The sequence below is a fragment of the Mustelus asterias genome, chromosome 4 (assembly GCF_964213995.1).
Source record: "Mustelus asterias chromosome 4, sMusAst1.hap1.1, whole genome shotgun sequence".
Classification (NCBI taxonomy): domain Eukaryota; kingdom Metazoa; phylum Chordata; class Chondrichthyes; order Carcharhiniformes; family Triakidae; genus Mustelus; species Mustelus asterias.
This window is the reverse complement of record NC_135804.1, coordinates 27054136-27074356: the sequence shown is the minus strand read 5'-3', so window position 1 is coordinate 27074356 and position 20221 is coordinate 27054136. Positions and strand designations below refer to the sequence as shown.

The window sequence follows — 20221 nt, the reverse complement described above, 5'->3', positions numbered from 1 at the left end:
TGCTGGATTCTTCACAGTAGGAGGGGAGATGTTGCTGCCAGGATTAGTTGAATTATGCAAGGACTGGAGAGTTTTGCAAGGTGTTGTCACTGCCCCCTTCATATTACTCCTCATTTATTGGTGGTAAGTGCTTTAACAGTAAGTTAGTCATCTGACTGAGTTAGAAAACAGCATAAACCTACCAACTCTGTTCTATTGCAAATTTGAAAATTTGTAGAAGTGTCAAAAAATTTTCCTTTATAATATTCCTGGGTATTACAGGCATGAAGTCTTTTAAAATCATGCTTGGGATGTGGGCATCGCAGACTAGACCAGCAATTATTGTCCATCCCTAATTGCCTGAGAGAAGGCAGTGGAGAGTTGCCTTCTTGAACTGCCACAGTCCACGTACTGTAGGTACACCCACAGTGCTGTTAGTGAGAAACTTCCAGCATTTTGAACTAGTGACTGAAGGAACAGCAAATATTTCCAAGTCAGGGTGGTGAGTGGTTCGAAGGGAAACTTGCAGGTGGTGATGTTCCCATGAGTGTGCTGCCTTTGTCCTCGATTGTATCAATGGTGAGTTTGGAAGGTGCTGTCTAAGGAGCCTTGGTGAATAGTGCACAGCTTTTGAATGTACAAAGATATTTTTGTTTCAGAAACATGAAGGAAGTGATTTTTTTAAAAAAAAGACATTTTCCTCATATCTAGATAATTCATTCTAACTGCTGAGTTTCACTTGTGGTTGTGTTTAAAAAGTTTTGATAGGACTAATGTTGTCACCTATGCTGTTATGTTTTCATGGAGTCATACATTCAACACAACAGCTTTCTGTAATGTGGTGCCTTAATGTGGAAAAAAAAAGCTGATGTTTCAGGCATCTAATCATTAGAACAAATGCAAAGACAACATAAAGAGATATTAATGGACATGGAGAAACAAGAGGATTTAAGGAAGGTCTTAAAGGAAATGGAAATGTGGAAGAGTTTAGAACATAGCAGAAGGAAACCATGCAGCTCGTCAAGCTTGTTCCACCTTCAACATAATAGTGCCTAATCTTGGACTTTTTCTCCACTTTCTTGTTTGCTCCCCATATCTCCTGACTCCTTGAGAAACCAAAAATCCTGCCTATCTCAGCCTTTGATGTATTCAATGAGGGACTTTTTGAGGTACAGAATTCCAAACATTCAAACCCTTTGAAGAAATTTCTCATCTTGGTACTAAATGATTGGTCCCTTATCCTGAAATTGTGCCCCCTTTCCAGATTCTGCAGCCAGGGGGAACACTGCCTCAGTACCTACCCTGTCAAGCTTTTCATAATCTTGAATGTTTCAATGAGATTGCTCCTCATTCTTCTAACCTCCAGAGAATATAGATGAAGTTTACTCAGCCTGTCATGGTAGGACATCTCTCTCATCCCAGGGCCCAATCTTCGCTGAACTGCATCTAATGACAGTATATCCTTCCTTAACATGGGTTCCTCATGGCACAAGCCTAAAGCCTCAGAAGAAGCCTTGAAGAGGTTTTGTCCACCCCACCTCCAGCCTATAGACATGTCCTGACATTTATGAACAAACGTCTGAGCTATAGCTAAATAAATACCTTGGGAGAGTTGAAGGCTAAGGGAATAACTCTGGTCGATATATGTGCACAAGGCAGCCATGATCGGCTTGGAACTTTATTGGTGAGCATTGACGCAGCTTCCTGACAAGCAACCAAGCTTCCTGAGAGTGGATCATGACAAAAAAACAATTGCCCATTCATCTGGCAGGAAAAATATTTAGAAGAAACACGTGAGGAGGATATAGGATGCACAGTAAGGAATTTGCAACTTTTGATGAAAGAACTGACCACAAATAGTTCAGAAAATGTTCTCTCCTTCCACCTCTTAATTCAAACTGGGCCAGTTAGCCTCCAATGTTGTGCTCGACTACAGAGGCACAAGACTGGTCTTATGAGGGACTTGACATTGCTATCATCAAAATATCTTTACCTACTGTGAGATTTCAATGAAAGAGTGGGCACAGACCAGGAGCCATGGCTGCCTTAGAAAGATAAATGAGAATGAACAGAGACTAATTGAGTTTTGTTGCTACTGTTATGGTTCAGGTCAGAAACTCCAAAGTGTTTTACGGAACCCACCTGGATCATAGGTTTTGCACCTTGAATTTGGCTAGGAACAAACATGATATGCTTCACCTCGGGTATGATTCAAATGACCCACTCGGGAGCTTTTATCAAACAAAGTTTATTTAAGAATATAGTTAACATGTATGGAAAGAAAATGAGCAATTAACTATAATCAATTACATTCACTGGGGAAAAAAACTGTCCAGAACGTTTCTCCTAACAATGCAGGGTTATAAAACAACCCAGAGTAAAAATAAACAAACCCCACTTAAACCATTGAAGGAGCAATAAAAAGGCTTCTGTCGACAACTTGGCAACACTGAGAGCTGCAGGGAACATGATTTTTTAAAAAAATCTCTTAAAGGTACACTAATGTCACACTACCACTAACTTTATGTAAATAAGACCTTCTTTCAGAACAAACTACGCAACAGTATCCTGGAGGCATCCAAGATTCAGGGCATTGGCACCAGCTGGATCTGATCTAGATGTGACTCTAAATAACATTCTCAACACACACAGCTACCACAGAACAGCTGTGATACGATCGGTCCCTGCCATGCACCAGGGTTAGGATGCAATCTTGAAATTTTTTCATTCAGTGAGGAAATACTGCCCTCATCAACCAGCCATACGTTTTCTGGCATTCCCCAACAGAGTGCAGAAGTAAAATGGAACATATTTGGAGACAACATCCACAACACCGTACTCTCCACATATGAGAAGCAAGAGCAGAAAAATGCTGACTGGTTTGACAATAGCGTCACTGTGACAAAACCTGTCACTGAAGCTAAATGGTTCACTCTGATTATTTGCAAGAGATATCTGAATAAGAAGACTCTAAATGTGCTAAGTGCTGCCTGAAGATTATGATGTGATGTACCAATAAATGCTGGTTCCAAATTTGCCAGCATATTCCGATTTCCTTCGACACAGAATGCCAGAGGCATTTATGAAGGGATTAGAAAGGCAATGGATCCATCAATAAAGAAAATGGCTTAGTTGAAAACCAGAACATATGATGTCATCACCGACAGTTTGAGAAGTTGGGGTGGAACAATACCTTGGGTGAATTTTTCCAGTGGTGTATCGAGGAAGGAAGTATTTGCCTGTGAATCCCTTGCCAGACTGCAGATCCTGGCTGAACATAACCCCAAATCCCAGTGTGATTCTAGAACTGCAAGATCCACAATTGACATGGGGCCAAATCACCATTGGATTGTCTCTCCACTCCTATTTCTTTACACTGAGATGGAGCTCTGCATTTCTGGTCTGGACTTCTGAAACAGACCTCTTCAGAAATTTATCCCCAGGACCTGATGGCATCTATCCTATACTGCTCAGGGAGACAAGAGATGTAATTGCTGGGCCTCTGACGGATATCTTTGTCTCTTCATTGGACACAGGTGAGGTCCCTGAGGATTGGAGGATAGCGAATGTGGTACCGTTATTTAAGAGGGGTAGCAGGGATAACCCGGGTAATTATAGGTCAGTGAGCTTGACGTCCGTGGTAGGGAAGTTGTTGGAGAGGATTCTTAGAGACAGGATGTATGCGCATTTAGAACGGAACAATCTCATTAGTGACAGTCAGCATGGTTTTGTGAGAGGGAGGTCGTGCCTTACAAATTTGGTGGAATTTTTTGAGGAAGTGACAAAAACAGTTGACGAAGGAAGGGCCGTGGATGTCGTCTATATGGATTTCAGTAAGGCATTTGACAAAGCCCCTCATGGCAGGTTGGTTAAGAAGGTTAAGGCTCATGGGATACAAGGAGAGGTGGCTAGATAGGTAGAGAACTGGCTTGACCACAGGAGACAGAGGGTAGCAGTTGAAGGGTCTTTTTCCGGCTGGAGGTCTGTGACCAGTGGTGTTCCGCAGGGCTCTGTACTGGGACCTCTGCTATTTGTGATATATATAAATGATTTGGAAGAAGGTGTAACTGGTGTTATCAGCAAGTTTGCGGATGACACGAAGATGGCTGGACTTGCAGATAGCGATGAACGTTGTCGGGCAATACAGCAGGATATAGATAGGCTGGAAAATTGGGCGGAGAAATGGCAGATGGAATTTAATCCAGATAAATGCGAAGTGATGCATTTTGGAAGAACTAATGTAAGGGGGAGTTATACAATAAATGGCAGAGCCATCAAGAGACACAGGGACCTAGGTGTGCAAGTCCACAAATCCTTAAAGGTGGCAGCACAGGTGGAGAAGGTGGTGAAGAAGGCATATGGTATGCTTGCCTTTATAGGACGGGGTATGGAGTATAAAAGCTGGAGTCTGATGTTGCAGCTGTATAGAACGCTGGTTAGACCACATTTGGAGTACTGCGTCCAGTTCTGGTCGCTGCACTACCAGAAGGACATGGAGGCTTTGGAGAGAGTGCAGAGAAGGTTTACCAGGATGTTGCCTGGTATGGAGGGGCGGCACGGAGGGGTATGGAGGTATGGTAAGGGGGGGGGGCACGGTAACACAGTGGTTAGCACTGCTGCTTCATAGCTCCAGGGTCCTGGGTTCGATTCCCTGCTCGGGTCACTGTCTGTGTGGAGTTTGCACATTCTCCTCGTGTCTGCGTGGGTTTCCTCCGGGTGCTCCGGTTTCCTCCCACAGTCCAAAGATGTGCGGGTTAGGTTGATTGGCCAGGTTAAAAAAAATTGCCCCTTAGAGTCCTGAGATGCGTAGGTTAGAGGGATTAGTGGGTAAATATGTGGGGTAGGGCCTGGGTGGGATTGTGGTTGGTGCAGACTCGATGGGCCGAATGGCCTCCTTCTGCACTGTAGGGTTTCTATGATTTCTTCTATGATTGGCTATGAGGAGAGATTGGGTAAACTGGGCTTGTTCTCCCTGGAAAGGCGAAGAATGAGGGGAGACCTAAATAGAGGTGTACAAAATTATGAAGGGTATAGATAGGGTGAACAGTGGGAAGCTTTTTCCCAGGTCGGAGGTGACGATCACGAGGGTTCACGGGCTCAAGGTGAGAGGGGCGAGGTATAACTCAGGTATCAGAGGGACTTTTTTTTACACCGAGAGTGGTGGGGGCCTGGAATGCGCTGCCAAGTAGGGTGGTGGAGGCGGACACGCTGGCATCGTTGAAGACTTGCCTGGATAGTCATGAGCAGTCTGGGAATGGAGGGATACGAACAAATGGTCTAGTTGGACCAAGGAGCGGCACAGGCTTGGGGGGCCAAAGGGCCTGTTTCCTGTGCTGTACTGTTCTTTGTTTGCAGAGCATGCCTGTTCTGGAACTCCTTCATATTGCAGGATCATCAGGAGAAGACGAGCACACCCACTGTTCACACCAGTACTTGTATATTTGCTAAGTCTTCATTCACTAACACACTAAAAAACTTGGGAACCTTAGCTTTTCAGTATTAGTGAATGAATCTGAGTGAGGAGGGTGGTAGGTAGCAGGGCGCTGAGGTTTGATCAGTGGGGGGCGGGGAGGACGAATGAATCAGGGTGGAAGGGTTGGTCAGTTGTATACTTACCCAGGAGTTAGACATGTTTTTTTCCTGTCTAACGTTTCATAGATACTCTGCAATTAACTGAGTCAGAACCCTCTGAAGTCTCCAATGAAAACTCCAAGTTGGAGACTTTGTTTTAGGTTTCCACATTCGGGGAAATCAATGGGCCAATGGATTGCTTATTGGTGTATACTGGACTATTTTGAGTGCTATCTAGTATGTTGGAACTCTATCTTTAGAATTTCAATGAAGGGACTTCCCTAAAGAACTTTGGTTTCATGTTTCTACTGCCCACTCCCATGCTGCATAGGTGTCAGCACTTACATCATGTTGGATCAAAGACTGAGTCTTGAAAGGAGCACACATTTATGGATACTATTTTGTTTCAGTTTGTATGTCGATGATCATTTCATTAAAATATATATTGGAATGCCCCTTTTTTTTTAAAGAGGAGATGCAGTAAAGGGGAACGGAAGGGTTTCTTGGGTATGGATTCATATGACTTTTCCATATTGCCTTACCCGCACCCCATCCTTTCCCAAGTTGATGGTTAAAACTTTTCACTTTAAAACAAGAAGTATGATACCTGACTTTCAGGCATTATGTCATCTATGGAATGTGCCACACGTGTGATGTCATATTCTGGAATATAGTTGCAAATATTAGCTGGGATATTCTTCTTCAGATTTTCTACTCGTCCAAATGAATAGTTGGAAATGTGGCAATTCTCTCATTCTGGTGGAAAATGTATGGTTCATTTGCAATAAGAATAACTTTAAATTATTTGATCCATTAAGCAATCATGCTCCAAAATGAGCATTACATTTTAAAAGAACTCTCCCAACAAAATGTTCTGCAATACTTAAAGCCTGTTGGAAACCTGTTGTATTGAGTCTTCATAATTTCTAGAAACATTCCTAGCATTTCTAGGAACTCAACAAGGCTCATTAGACAGTACATTCCAAACCCACAATCATTGCCATCTCGAAAGACAAGGGCAGCAGATGCATGGGAAGACTACCACCTAGAAGTTCCCTCCAAACTAAACAGCATTATGACTTGGAAATGTAACAGTTCCTTCATTGTCACTGGGTCAATATCCTTAACAGCACTGTGGGTACACCTACACCACGTGGACTGCAGCAGTTCAACAAAGCCGCTCATCACCATCTTATCAAGGGCAGATGGCTATGGGCAGTCAATGCTGGTCTTGCCAGCGATGCTCACATCCCATGAATAAATAAAAATTTCTGACATCTGAGTAGGAATTTACACTTTCAGTGACTTGGATACAAAACTTTGAGTAGCTGATAATTTTTTTAGTGGTGTACTTGCATCAGAATTGGGATGAATATTTTCATGGTAGCTACTGAAGACATATTTATTGGATTGACCATCTGAAATGCTGTTATCTGACTGGAGATGTCAATGTGACAGGACTTCAGGCTTAAATATACTTATCACAAATAAGCAACATAAATCTCTCCTGTTAGGGCTATTGTTATTTCAATCTACTCAGTGGAATGAAGGTGCCTGAGAGCCACTTAATTTTCAATCTCCTTAAATCCCCATCCAATTTAATTCCCAAAATGGTAAGGTGCATGAACTGCTCAGTGTATGTCCACTGCACAAATATATATTTTTGATTTATTTTGTAATCTTTCCTTTGGGGGAGAATTGTTTTCTTTTTCAGTAGGATCAGTGAAATTTTTAGTAACATTTTATTAGTCTACTTATGGAACTAAATGAATTTTTGAACAATTTACAGTGCTCCAGCTTTATTTCCAGAGTCTCCACGCTGGCTTCTTGCAACCAGACAGATTGAGAGGTGTAAGCAAATACTGCAGGGTATAGCAACTGGTAATGGTGTCAACATGGATGATGAATTATACACTCCCTGCAATGTATTTAATGGTAGGTGACCCACCATGATTTGGAATGGTTAAAGTAATTGAGTTCCAACAGTGTGTTTTAACGGTGTGTACAGAACAAGTCCACCAAGCCTGTTTCTTAAAGTGCATTTTACTTTTCCACTTAACTACATGTAGGAAGTTCTATATAAACTGGCAAGTCATCGAAACCTGTACTCCTCCCACCATCCTTGAATCGCCACAATTCAGACCTATGCTAACATCTTCCACAGACATTTTCTGGTTACATTATTCTACAAGGACACACAGTAATGCCCTGTTTATTATTTGGTTATCAATTTATTCTTGTAATCTGCAATTCTGTTTCATCCATGTGTATCTGAAACAAAATCTTCTAGAAATACAGCAAATCAGCAGGAAGGACAAAGACAAGTTAATGTTTCGAATGTCCTTCCATGAAAAAAGCATTTCATAGAATTTTCTGAGGCTACGTGGAAAGTTTGAGCAACATAATTTGAAATATAATTAAAAGTTTATTTTAATCTGTTATCAGTCTGTTAACTGTTGTCTGTCAAAGACAGTAAGAAGTCTCAACACCAGGTTAAAGTCCAACAGGTTTATTTGGTAGTACAAGCTTTCGGAGTCTCGCTCCTTCAGGTGAGTGTCAGTGGAGCGAGACTCCGAAAGCTTGTATGACCAAATAAACCTGTTGGACTTTAACCTGGTGTTGAGACTGCTTACTGTGCTTACAGTAAGAAGTTTAACAACACCAGGTTCACATCATGACTACTGTGCTTACCCCAGTCCAATGCCGGCATCTCCACATACTGTCTGCCAAAGAACCAGATATTAAGATGGTTGACTAAAAGATGTACATGTTATGGAGGTTCTGAAGGGACAGGAGCAATGGGATTTGGGAAGTAAGTTACGGAGTATGTGGAATGGGAAGGGAAAGCGTGGTTGCCAGTAAAGGGCGATTTGTTTATTCTCAGGATATCAGCATCACTGGTAAGCTTGATATGTATTGGCCAAACTAGTTCCTTTGTAAGACTCTGATGCTTACTGGACTATCTTAGAGGACAGTTAGTCAACATGCAGGCAAAACTTTTAACGTTTTGGAGACCAATGTCACATTTCTCCTCTATGTCCTGCTCTCTAGAGAAAACAAATACAGTTTTTTGAGTTTCTCCTAATAATCTTGGTCATACTGGGCACACTATTCAAAAGAAGTTATGAGCATCTTAAAATATGGCATGCATATCATCCTTCAGTGTATTAAAGATCATTATTGAGAATTTTGCCTCCTTTCCCACCCCTTCCACCCTCAACCACAGAAATGGATTCCGTGTTTGGAGAATATACACAGTCTCGTCTGTATACTTTGTGTGATATGGCAAACTCTCGAGTTATTTGGAAGAACATCTTAATATTGGGGTTCACCACGTAAGTAAAGCTGTTTTGTAATAAACTTGTTCTGCTACCCAAGATCCATTTGTTTTATTTCAGAAAACGGTTAACATTGTCCTGGATGTACATTGATCAGTTTGCATCTCTAATGTGGTGTAATAGTGACCTGCATTTATGTAGCACCCTATTATCACTAGCAAGGGGTCAGCGTTTGTACCCTTCCTGGGCACAAAACCAATCCTGCCAGCAGAACAGGGCTGGGAACTCTGGCAGTGCCAAACGGGGCGTGAACACGACTTCTGGTCTTGTACGCAATCTTACCGGCTCACCATGTCGGCTATAAGCTATAGTCAAATAGGGTAAACCCAGTTAAGCAAAGTCAGCTCTGCCAAACTAGACAGCAGAAGACAAGAATTAGAGAAGGATGGTGTGGTTGACCATATCAAAATCTGCCAAAAAATTGAGGAGAGCAATACACCGTGGCTATAGTTAAAGAGAATATGTGAAAAGAATTTGAATGTTCTAACATAGTTTCTTACAAATGCAAAAGTACACATTTCATGGAATGTAACCCTACTCAAGTTGGAAGGTTGGCTGTTATTAGGAACTGTGGCTGAGATACAGTTGGGCTGCAATTCCTTGGTTGGGAATTAGATGTGTAGCCAAAACAGAATAGTGAGTATTAGCCCATGCCTAATAGTGATTGCACTTCAGTGTTTTGGAAAGCCCTAAGATAGGAAAGGTGTTATATGAATGTGATTTATTTGTCCTTGCACATATTTCTTATCAAACCTGTTGCGATGGTGGTTTTTGTAAGAGTATTTTAAATTCTTACAAAAGAGTTTGTGAAACCATTACAGAAAATGTTATCAACTGTTGGTATACTGGATGAGATTCATAGTTTTACTGAAAACATTGTACTTTGCAAATTGAATAATTGTAATAAAATTTATTTTTGTGATTAAAATTAACCTGTTTTTGAACTTATAAAAAATAGGACCTATGGTGTTTGTGTCAATGCTGACTGCACATCAGTGCTACTTTCTTTTCATTTGCACCTTTCCCCATTAGATTTTACTCTTTTTGATCATATTCTTTTAAGTGCTCTAATTGATTGGTTCAACTTAAAATAGCCATATTCTGTAGATGGTGATGGGGAAGTAAAGAGAATTAGCCTAATTTTCTTCCTTTGTATTCCACTACGATTTTCTTTCGAACTTCCTGGGACATGCCATGGTCAAGGATGCCAATGAGTAATGGAACAGTGGTGCAAATATACAAAACATTTAAAGACATGAATGTAGTTGGAAAAGGCCATAAAAATGGGAAAATAAAATTTTGAGTTTTATATGTAGGAATGCAAACAAAGAATTTGATTACTAAACTGAGAAAATAGTTAAGCCAAAGTTGATATCCTATACGTAATTTAATTTCACATATCCACTATTTTAAATTGTTTATCACCCTGCAGTTTCTTGCATTCATGCCTATCATAGTGGTCAATAAATGTTGACATTCTGCCAATGCACAGCTCCAGATCATTTTAAGGAGTGGTCACAGCATAGATTCATGCAACATGCCACTAGCTAAATCACAAGAATCCAAAATACTCCATCTACCCCGTTCTCTGCTTTCTATCCTGCAGCTAAACTTTGAGACATGCTGCTATTTTACCTTTTAGTACCATGAACCCAAATGGCATCATTTTTAAAATGTTCTTCTGAAAATCCTGGCATAATCGCTTTATTATCTTAATCTACACTCAGTAATTTTCTTTATATGATTTGACTAATATATACATTTTACTAAGCAGTGTTGTGTTCCTGATGGATCATCCCTTTCTAACCTAATGCTGTCTCATCACGTGCTCTCTAACAGTTGTACTACTGACGCCAGGCTCTCTTTAATCGCCCAAAAATATAAGATTCATCACCCATTGGTCTTCTGGGAGAAAGGCACTCTTGCTAATTAATTCCTCGAGTGTTCTACATTTAAATAGCTTAGAAAATTTGCATTTCATCAAGTCGTAGCAACTTGTATTATGTTCATGCTAAGTCGGTTGGGATTATATTAATTGGAGTTTAGAAGAATGAGCGGGGATGGATTAGATGGTGTAGATTCAGAAAGAGTGTTCCCGATGGTGGGGGCATCCAGAACTGAGGGTCATAGTTTGAGGATAAGCGGTAAAGCTTTTAGGACTGAGTTGAGGAGAAATTTCTTCATCCAGAGAGTGGTGAATCTGTGGAATTCACTACCACATAAAGCAGTTGAGGCCAACACACTAATTTCAAAAAGGAATTCGATATAACTCTTGGGGCTAGAAGGATCAAGGGATATAGAGGGAAGGCGGGTTAAGGGTATTGAATTTGGTGATCAGCCATGATAATGAATGGCGGAGCAGGCTCAAAGGGCCAAATGGCCTAGTCCTGCTTCTATTTTCTTTGCATGTTTCCTTTTCATTTATATGTACAGTGACAAAATATTTATTTAGCATCTCTTATAGCAGATATTAAGGTGGCTTTCTTGGCTTAATCCCTTTCTGACTATCCACTTGATCTGGGTGGTATCTTTTATATTGACTGCTGGTCCTGTTTTGCATACTTTTAAGTTCTTCCTTTATGTCATCTGTTTTTCAATAATCTTTGTTTTCTAATTTAGCACTATTAGAGTCCTCTGCCTTAACAATGAAGGTGACCTTTTGTCGAAGTCATTTGTTATTGCTCTTGTGGCCAATATTGACATTCTTTGATGTGTCTTTTGGAAAAAAATCCTATGACTGCCTAATGTTAATTTGGTCAAATTGAATAAAGTTTTATTTCTGCTAATAAATCAGATGGAAGATTCAAGAGAAACAACTTTGCCCAGAGAGTAGTTAGAACATGCAATTAGGTAACCTGAGCAGTTGAGTGGAATACCATAAATGGATTTAAGGGGAACTTTGATAAACACATAAAGAAGAAAGGAACAGAAGAAAGATATGCTGATACAGTTAAATGAGGAGGGCGCGAAAAGGCTTGTTTGGAGAATAAGCAACAGCATATATCAGTTGGGCCTGATGACCTGTTTCTGTACTTTTATATAGTTTTTAGTTCTTTAGGAAAATCTTCCTTTTTCCTAATGGTACTGAGCTGAGATTTCGGAATACTTGGAAGTGGATGGTGAAATAGGGCAAAGTCAGCATGGTTTTACAAGGGGCGGCCATGCCTGACAAATCTGTTAGAATTCTTTGAGGAGGTAACAAGCAGATTAAACAAAGGAGAGCCAGTGGATGTTATCTACTTGGATTTCCAGAAGGCCTTTGACAAAGTGTCGCACAGGAGGCTGCTGAGTAAGATAAGAGCCCAAGGTGGTAGAAGCAAGGGACTAGCATGTATAGAAGATTGGCTGGCTGACAGAAGCCAGAGAGTGGAGATAAAGGGGTCCTTTTCAGGGTGGCAGCCGGTGACTAGTGAAATTCTGCAGGGGTCCATGTTGGGATCACAACTTTTCACTCTATACATAAATGATCTAGCTGAAGGGACTGAGGGCATTGTGGCTATGTTTGCAAATGATACAAAGACAGGCGGAGGGACACGTAGTATTGAAGAGGCGGGGAGGCTGCAGAAGGATTTGGACAGATTAGGAGAGTGGGTAAAGAAGTAGCTGATGGAATACAACATGGGAAAGTGTGATATGCACTTTGGTAGGAAGAATAGAGGCGTAGACTATTTTCTAAATGAGAGAATTTGGAAATTGGGAGCACTTGAGAGTCTTAGTTCAGCATTCTCTTAAGGTTAACTTGCAGGTTGACTTGGTAGTTAGGAAAGCAAATGCAGTGTTAGCATTCATTTCAAGAGGGCTAGAATACAGAAGCAGGAATGTACTGCTGAAGCTTTATAAGACTCTTTGGAATATTGCAAGCAATTTTGGGTCCGGTATCTAAGGAAGGATGTGCTGGCCTTGGAGAGGGTCCAGAGGAGATTCACGAAAATGATCCCAGAAATGAAAGGCGTGATGTACAAGGAGCATCTGAGGATTCTGGGTCTGTACTCGGAGTATAGAAGGATGAGGGGGGATCTCATTGAAACTGACAGAATAATGAAAGGCCTGGATAGAGTGCACGTGGGGAAGATGTTTCCATTAGTAGGAGAGACTGGGATCCGAGGGCACAGCCTCAGAGTAAAGGGACAACCCTTTAGAACTGAGATGAGGAGGAATTTCTTCAGCCAGAGACTGGTGAATCTATTGAATTCAATACCACAGAAGGCTGTGAAGGCCAGGTCATTGAGTGCATTTAAGACAGAGATAGATAGATTCTTGATCCCTTTATCAATTTATCAATCAAGGGTTATGGGGAAAAAGCAGGAGAATGGGGTTGTGAAACTTATCAGCCATGATTGAATGGTGGAGCAGACTTGAGGGGCCGAATGGCCTAATTCTGCTTCTATATGGTCTACTGACTTTTACTGGTGTGGATTCTACAGATGTTGCTAGCTCTCTAGTAATTTTCCCAAATAATCATTCTTCATGTGTGAGCCTGGAGAGTGAATGATGGTGACTTGGATGGTGAAATGCATTTTCCAGTTTCACCATTAAGACTGGAAGAAATTCTGCTGAAAAAAAATAAAAGATGGCTTCTCATATGCTTGTTCAAGAAATAAAAAAATCCTATGCTGAAGACAATTTTGCTTTATTGCATTATTAGTGCATACTTTCACTGAGATGTAAAGATGACTGGTTTGTATAAAATAAAAATGCCCATTTAGTACCATCTTACCACCAGCTATCGCATCTACTTTCCCCCCTCCTGAATTTCTATTCTGATTAGTGTGTTAGCCATTACAGTGAGTCCACCGAGAGAATATAACCTTATTTATTTCATCCCAGGTTCATTGGCAGTGGAATTCAGCACTGCTTTTCTCAAAGCCTCGTTACTTATAGCCCCAGTTTCCACTTGAACTATTTTGTCACTGTTGGTGCTGAAGGTGTGGCTCTCCTTTTCCTATATTTTACTGTGAACAAGTTTGGCCGACGTGGTATTCTGCTGCTCTCAACAATCATCACAGGAATGTCATCACTGTTGTTGCTTGCTCTTATACAATGTAAGTATAGATTATCACTACAAATTTTTAGCACTAAATAGAAAAGTCTTAGTATTTCTAAGTCGAGCTATACAATTTGTGTGTTTCTTGGTGAGAAATTTTATAATAACTACTGACTTTATCTGATCATCTAGATGAAGTCATCTGGGACAGCAATCTTTCAGAATTGAATAGAAAAAGTGAAGTATTTTGACTGTCACAGTTGGAAGAGACTAAAATCACATTTGCTAAATTGCAATAAGAAGTGAAAATGTTGCTGTATTTACAGTGTCTGTTACAAATCCAGTTGTGCCAAATATGGTAGCAGTGAAAACAGAGTGGTATCATCTCTGATATTGGCAAAGTCCAATGTCGGATGGGAAAAACAGAGTTGAGTCACTGACGGCAATGGCTTTTTTGACTTTTCTGCCACTCTATTGTGCAACACCTAGTCAAAAAAATTAACAGACGTGGGTTCCATGCTATATCTGATTCACCTGCCCCACCATCACCTGTGTTTCAGTGATCCGGTTGCCACATATAAAGGCTGCCCCTGTGTGCAGTAGTCACACTTCGGAGTTTGCTGGGAAATGATGGCTGTCAGGAAACACTCCACAATAGGGTGGCATGCTGACACACTTGTTAGCACTGCTGCCTCACAGCTCGAGGGACCCAGATTCAGTTCCAATCTTGGGTGACTGTGTGGAGTTTGCACATTCTCCCTGTGTCTGCGTGGGTTTTCCCCGGGTGTTCTGGTTTCCTCCCACGGTCCAAAGATGTAGAGGTTAGGTGGATTGGCCATGAATAGCCCCTTAGTATCCCATTAGCCATGGGAAATGCATAGGGTTATGGGGATAGGGTAGGGGAGAAGGTCTATGTACGATACTCTGTCAGAGAGTCAGTCCAAGGGCCAAATGGTCTTTTCTGCACTGCAGGGATTCTATGACCAAGGTTCTCCAATGTCTCCCTGGAGCGATTACTAGGTGTGGTGGAGGCTCGCCATGATGTTTTGGAGACAGAAAGACAGAGTGGGAAAGGACCGCTTCAGTTCCAGTTCCACTGGCTGAGGAGGGTGGCACTGCCACATGGACCTTGAAAGCAGGGCCGGGGCACCGCCCCCGGTCTTGGCCCTGCAGAGTGTGTCCACCAAGGTAATCACAGAGTACATGTTGTAGCAGCCAGTAGGCTGCACCTAGATATAAAAGCAGGTTAGGGAATCATAGAAACCCTACAGTGCAGAAAGAGGCCATTTGGCCCATCGAGTCTGCACCAACCACAATCCCACCCAGGCCCCACCCCACATATTTACCCGCTGATCCCTCTAATCTACGCATCTCAGGACACTAAGGGGCAATTTTTAGCATGGCCAATCAACCTAACCCGCACATCTTTGGACTGTGGGAGGAAACCGGAGCACCCGGAGGAAACCCACGCAGACACGAGGCGAATGTGCAAACTCCACACAGACAGTGACCCAAGCTGGGAATCTAACCCAGGTCCCTGGAGCTGTGAAGCAGCAGTGCTAACCACTGTGCTACCGTGCCGCTCAAAAGGTTAAGAAGTTGTAGTTGCACAACATGGGCAAGGGCGTTGATCACTTATACATAATATTCAATTCTGTAAATAAACTCCCACTAATGTCACCCTTTCTGTGGCTCCTGAGCTATGTTCCTGTCATTCTGAAGTGAAAACCTGGTTCCTGAACAAGGTAAAGGCAGAGTGCTCAGTGCAGTATGGGGCTTTCTCCCTATACTTTGTGGAAGCTTACCAATACATTGATGGATTTCCTTCACAGTGACTAAACACATCAGTCAGGCCTGTATTTTGATGGGAATATGGATATCTGCCACGACCAGTCATTCTCCATTGTTTGCTGTCTGCACTTTTGAGGTGTGACTGGCCCTCATCCCAGCAGCCTCTGCCTGCCTCGAGGGTTCAGCTCATGAAGGATGCTGTGGGATCAAGAGAGGTTTAACTTTCCCTGCTGCATCACCATAATATGATGGCAAGCAACCTGCCATCAGCCATACAGGAGTCAGACATTCACAGAAGTTTTGTGTGAGGATCTGTGCACTGTCCCCACTCCAAGTTGTCGTCGTCATCCTGTAATATAAGGTCCATGAGTATCAGCTGTGTTGGAGACATGTGCTGCTCCATCACCTCCTCGGGCAATTCCTCCAAAATACATATTTGGTAATCAATTTATGCTTTTCTGTATTACACCACCAACTGTTTATTTTTGTTTTCCTGCAGACCTGCATCAAGGCTTTCGCCTGGCTCTCTCCATCCTGGGTCTGTTCTCAGCCTATGCTGTTGTTATACTGAGCATATTTTTTGCCAGCGAGGTTATTCCAACTGTAGTTAGGTAAGTACAGCAATGGGTTTTTATGTTCATTTCTGGGTTTTTTTACATGTCAATTTTTTGCGGACTTTTTACAGACTTGTCACTAAAATTTGAGACCTTGAATCTGAAGTAAAGTGGCAAATATGCAATGTAGTAATACATTCCAAAACTACAAATGTCTAGAACTAACAATGAAAAGGTAGAATCAAAGTATCCTTTAATAAGTTATTTCAAAATTAATTCACCTTTGAAAGCTGCACATTATTTTCAACACTGTCGAGTTGCAGTCTGCAGATGGTGCATTACTACATTTTTAATGATGTGTGCTTTTGCACTTGCCTGTGACCTTTTTCTCCGACCCCCACCTCCCTCTACTGGCAAAATTTCAGAGCGGTCAGTGTTGAAGCAGAAACTCAGGTTGGTACATGCAGTCTGCTATTTAAATCGTATAAGAGTGGAAGGTCAAAGGCCAGTTTGAAATAATAGGCTGCAAGGTCCTTTCTTCCCTGTTTTTACCTGTATTGGAAAGTGCTGGTCTTTCATTTGGCATGGTCCCCATAATCCACAACATCTCCAACCAGTAATTTGTCATGATAATAGACAGAAGCCCACATACATGCATTTGGACCTTTACGTTTCTAAGCTACTTGGGTTGAATATCTTGATCTCTGGTTTATTACTGTGGCGGAATCCTCTTCCCCTCTGGGAATATAAGCAGTAGAACAATTTTTATTTATTTTCTGTGTGTGAAAGATTGTGCCTTCTTTGTACGTTTGAAACAAGTGTTATATCTAATATCAACTGATTTTTTTTGGAAAAGGATAGTATATTTTTGACTTATCCAGTAAGTCCTCACTTAAAGCTGTGGTTGTGTTCCTGAAGATCATGATTTTATGTGAAACAACCTTTAAAGTGAATCATGGGTTCTCAAGGAAATTGATGTTAAAGCCACAGTTAGATTCCTTCACACGTTTCTTGCCCAGAAAAACCAAGGCACAAATTGAAATACTGTACCAGACACTGTGCGATCCAAGCAGGAATTGAAATGAATAAGTTAAATGAATCAATGAATATAACAGAAGTACTATATAAAATCATGTTGGGTGACTTCAGATCACCAAAACAAGCCAGGAGTAGCACAGTTTTTGTGTCTCATCCACAGTACACCTGAAACTTAGCTCATCTTTGTGCTAGCTTTCCTTTCTAACTCTCTTCACTCACTCCTCCTTTCCCTGACCGCCGCCATATTCAGTCACACAAAATATTGGCCTCAGTCATGAACACCAATATATAGAAAAGATCAGATCTGCCTAAATGGGATCCAGCCCGAAAGGAATGAAACTTTTCTTTTGCAATAGTTAACTCTTAATGCCAGAGAGGTTGGTTGATTTATTATTGATTTTGTTTATTAGAATCTATCACGTTGTTATGTTCGTACTTCAATGTTCTCAGGTGACTTTATTGGGCAAAAAAAGTTCCATTGTATTTCAAACAAAATCAGGAGACCAAGATTGAAATGCTCTTTTCTTGAAGCTGATGGTGGAGCAGTAAAGCTCAGGCAGCAACTTCTGAATATTCACATTTAGCCGATTACCTGCTCTTCACCTGAAATTGCGGTAGCATTTACCCATGAATAACAGTGAGCACCATTTGCTTTACCGTTATTCTGACACAAATTCTGCCCCTTCATGAATTAGATGAATTATGATTAGATATTCCAGAAGCACTTATTGTATCTGTTTTTATCTATATTCATGAATTCCTAATTTTTATCTTTGTAAAATGTTTTTGCAGAGGTGCAGGCTTAGGCCTTATTCTGGCAACAAGCTGTATTGGGAAAGCAACATCGCCAATAATGAATCTCCACAATAAACGGGGCTTTTTTCTTCTTCATGTTGTGTTTGCCACTTTTGCTGTCCTCTCAGTACTGTGCATCATGTTGCTTCCAGAAAGCAAAAGGAAGTCACTCCCAGAATCTTTGAAAGATGGTGAAAAACTGAGACGTCCTCCAATGTTTTTATCACGAAACAAGGATAGAGCTCCTCTGCTGCATTCAAAACATCGCAGACATTATAATCCAGAAAACTATTCCAAGCTTGTAACAGCAACCAAGAAAATGTTGGCCCAAAACGTCCCTTTTCAATCACAGGATCCTGGAAATGAAAATGGGACTGAGGAGACGAAGGAGTCGACATCTTAGCCAATTATTCATGGTGAATATAGAAATAAAGTAATACTCTGTCCTGTATTTTTTGCACGACAGCAAATGGTCATTTGGACATTACAGACTGTTTGGCTAAACTAAAACTAGTCAACATATAAGTTGAGCTCTGAGACAGTTCAATTTTCTATTACAAGTTCATGTTTCTAAAGATATGTGCCTTCCATAATGACGATAAATATAAATTGGAATTGGGGTAAAGCACTAAATGTTGAATGTACTTTTAGGTTGTGTAAATCTCCAGTCACTTGTGTATCAATAGGCTTGTGTTGTATGTTGTCTCTTGCAAGTGATGTGCATAATATGGTCCGTTGATTATTCTACTCTCTTTTACAGCCAAGTGTATCAAAATCTAGCGAAGCCTGTCTTGGATCAGCTCAGCATGGGATCCAGAGTTGCTTTTTTTTTGTGGTATCCATTTCATTCACTGCCATATAAATATCTTAGCCTGGGCTGAAATTATGTTTGAAATGTTTTTGGTTCATGGAGGTTGAATTCCTTGCTCTCCATTCTATAATAGAATCCTTTGATCAAATCCTTGTATGAGATGGTGTTACTGAGTGTAAGAAAAGCCTTTAATTTGTTTAATTGTTTTACTGCAGTTAAAGGGAAAATATTTCCTATTACTGCAAAAATTGACCAATTTTGCTAATTACGTTAGACACAGCAACAGACATTATGCATTAGACTTTGGTTATTTGTTATATACTTGAATTCTTTTGTATTGCCATGAAAATGAATCAGAAGTTTATTGGGTTCAATTCCAAATAACAAAATGATTAATACAAGATTCTTTTGGGCCCACTCAATCATTGTATGTCCATGGTTGCAATACATGTTAGAATATCATATCTCCATGTTTATTCCTCCTGAGTGATTGATTCTTCAGAGCTTGTGCCTGATGTTCGCCAACACAGTACAATGATGCAGTACAGTTTAACAGCTGTGGTTCATAATTAATTACAATTTTTTTTTCTGTTGCCCAATCCAAAGTTTATATTCTGTAGGAATTCTTACTTGAACAACCTAGCAAAAAGCTTTAGGGTCGATTTGAGGAGCTTATAGCTTGGATTGTGGATCACAAATCTAGAGGACTGTGTCTTCCATAGCTAATCATTTTTGTATGCCCTAATTCTACAACTTGCTCCAGAGCATAAAGTGAATAGAAAATTGTTCTCCAATGACTAATGATGAGCAGAGGTCGTAAGTAATTCTTTTGCTTTTATTCGTTCGTGAGCATCACTGGCCAGGCCAACATAATAGCTTTTACAAAGATGATGGTGAAACCAAGGACATCCAGTTACCGATCTGAGACTGATTTTCATTACCAAGACAGGTAATTCGTAGGAGCCCACCACATGCAATCTTTGCTCTGGAAGGTGGGGGCAGGAAACAGTAGAGCCTGTCAACTCAAGAAGTAGATAGAGTTGACCACCAGAGTAAGCAAGTGCTGAGGTGGGCTTGTTACATGGACTGCCTCAGTTTTTTTGGAACTTTGTCCCAGTTGTTTTAAAATTTGTGAGGCCCTTCCATACTCACCCAGTATGCATTATGTACAGAACTAATGAGCCATATAACAATGGAAATTTTTGAAATGATGAGGGGAGAAAACACCTATTCAGAAATCTGCTTTGAAAAGAAAAAAAACTACTGTTCTTGCAACCATATAAAAGTGTCAATTGGATAGCCATTCATGGTATCAATAACAGAAGCTTTCCTTCATTTCACACCTTTTAATCTTGTCCAG

At 40.9% G+C, this 20221-nt stretch overlaps 1 protein-coding gene across 3 annotated transcripts; it reads left to right on the top strand.

Annotated features, from left to right (window-relative positions):
* Nucleotides 1–6: 6 nt before the first annotated feature.
* On the top strand, nucleotides 7–19276 carry LOC144492250 (putative solute carrier family 22 member 31). Of its 3 annotated transcripts, XM_078210234.1 has the most exons (7): nucleotides 7–123; nucleotides 7340–7485; nucleotides 8777–8885; nucleotides 13716–13930; nucleotides 16163–16274; nucleotides 18048–18466; nucleotides 18811–19200. In XM_078210234.1, the coding sequence occupies exons 1-6, from the start codon at nucleotides 29–31 to the stop codon at nucleotides 18451–18453; spliced, it is 1083 nt and encodes a 360-aa protein (XP_078066360.1). In that variant the 5' UTR covers nucleotides 7–28; the 3' UTR covers nucleotides 18454–18466; nucleotides 18811–19200. The 3 variants fall into 3 exon arrangements, with proteins under 3 accessions (XP_078066360.1, XP_078066359.1, XP_078066362.1); XM_078210233.1 differs by having other exon boundaries at nucleotides 18048–19276; XM_078210236.1 differs by having other exon boundaries at nucleotides 36–123; nucleotides 7360–7485; nucleotides 18048–19276.
* The last annotated feature ends 945 nt before the right edge of the window (nucleotides 19277–20221 follow it).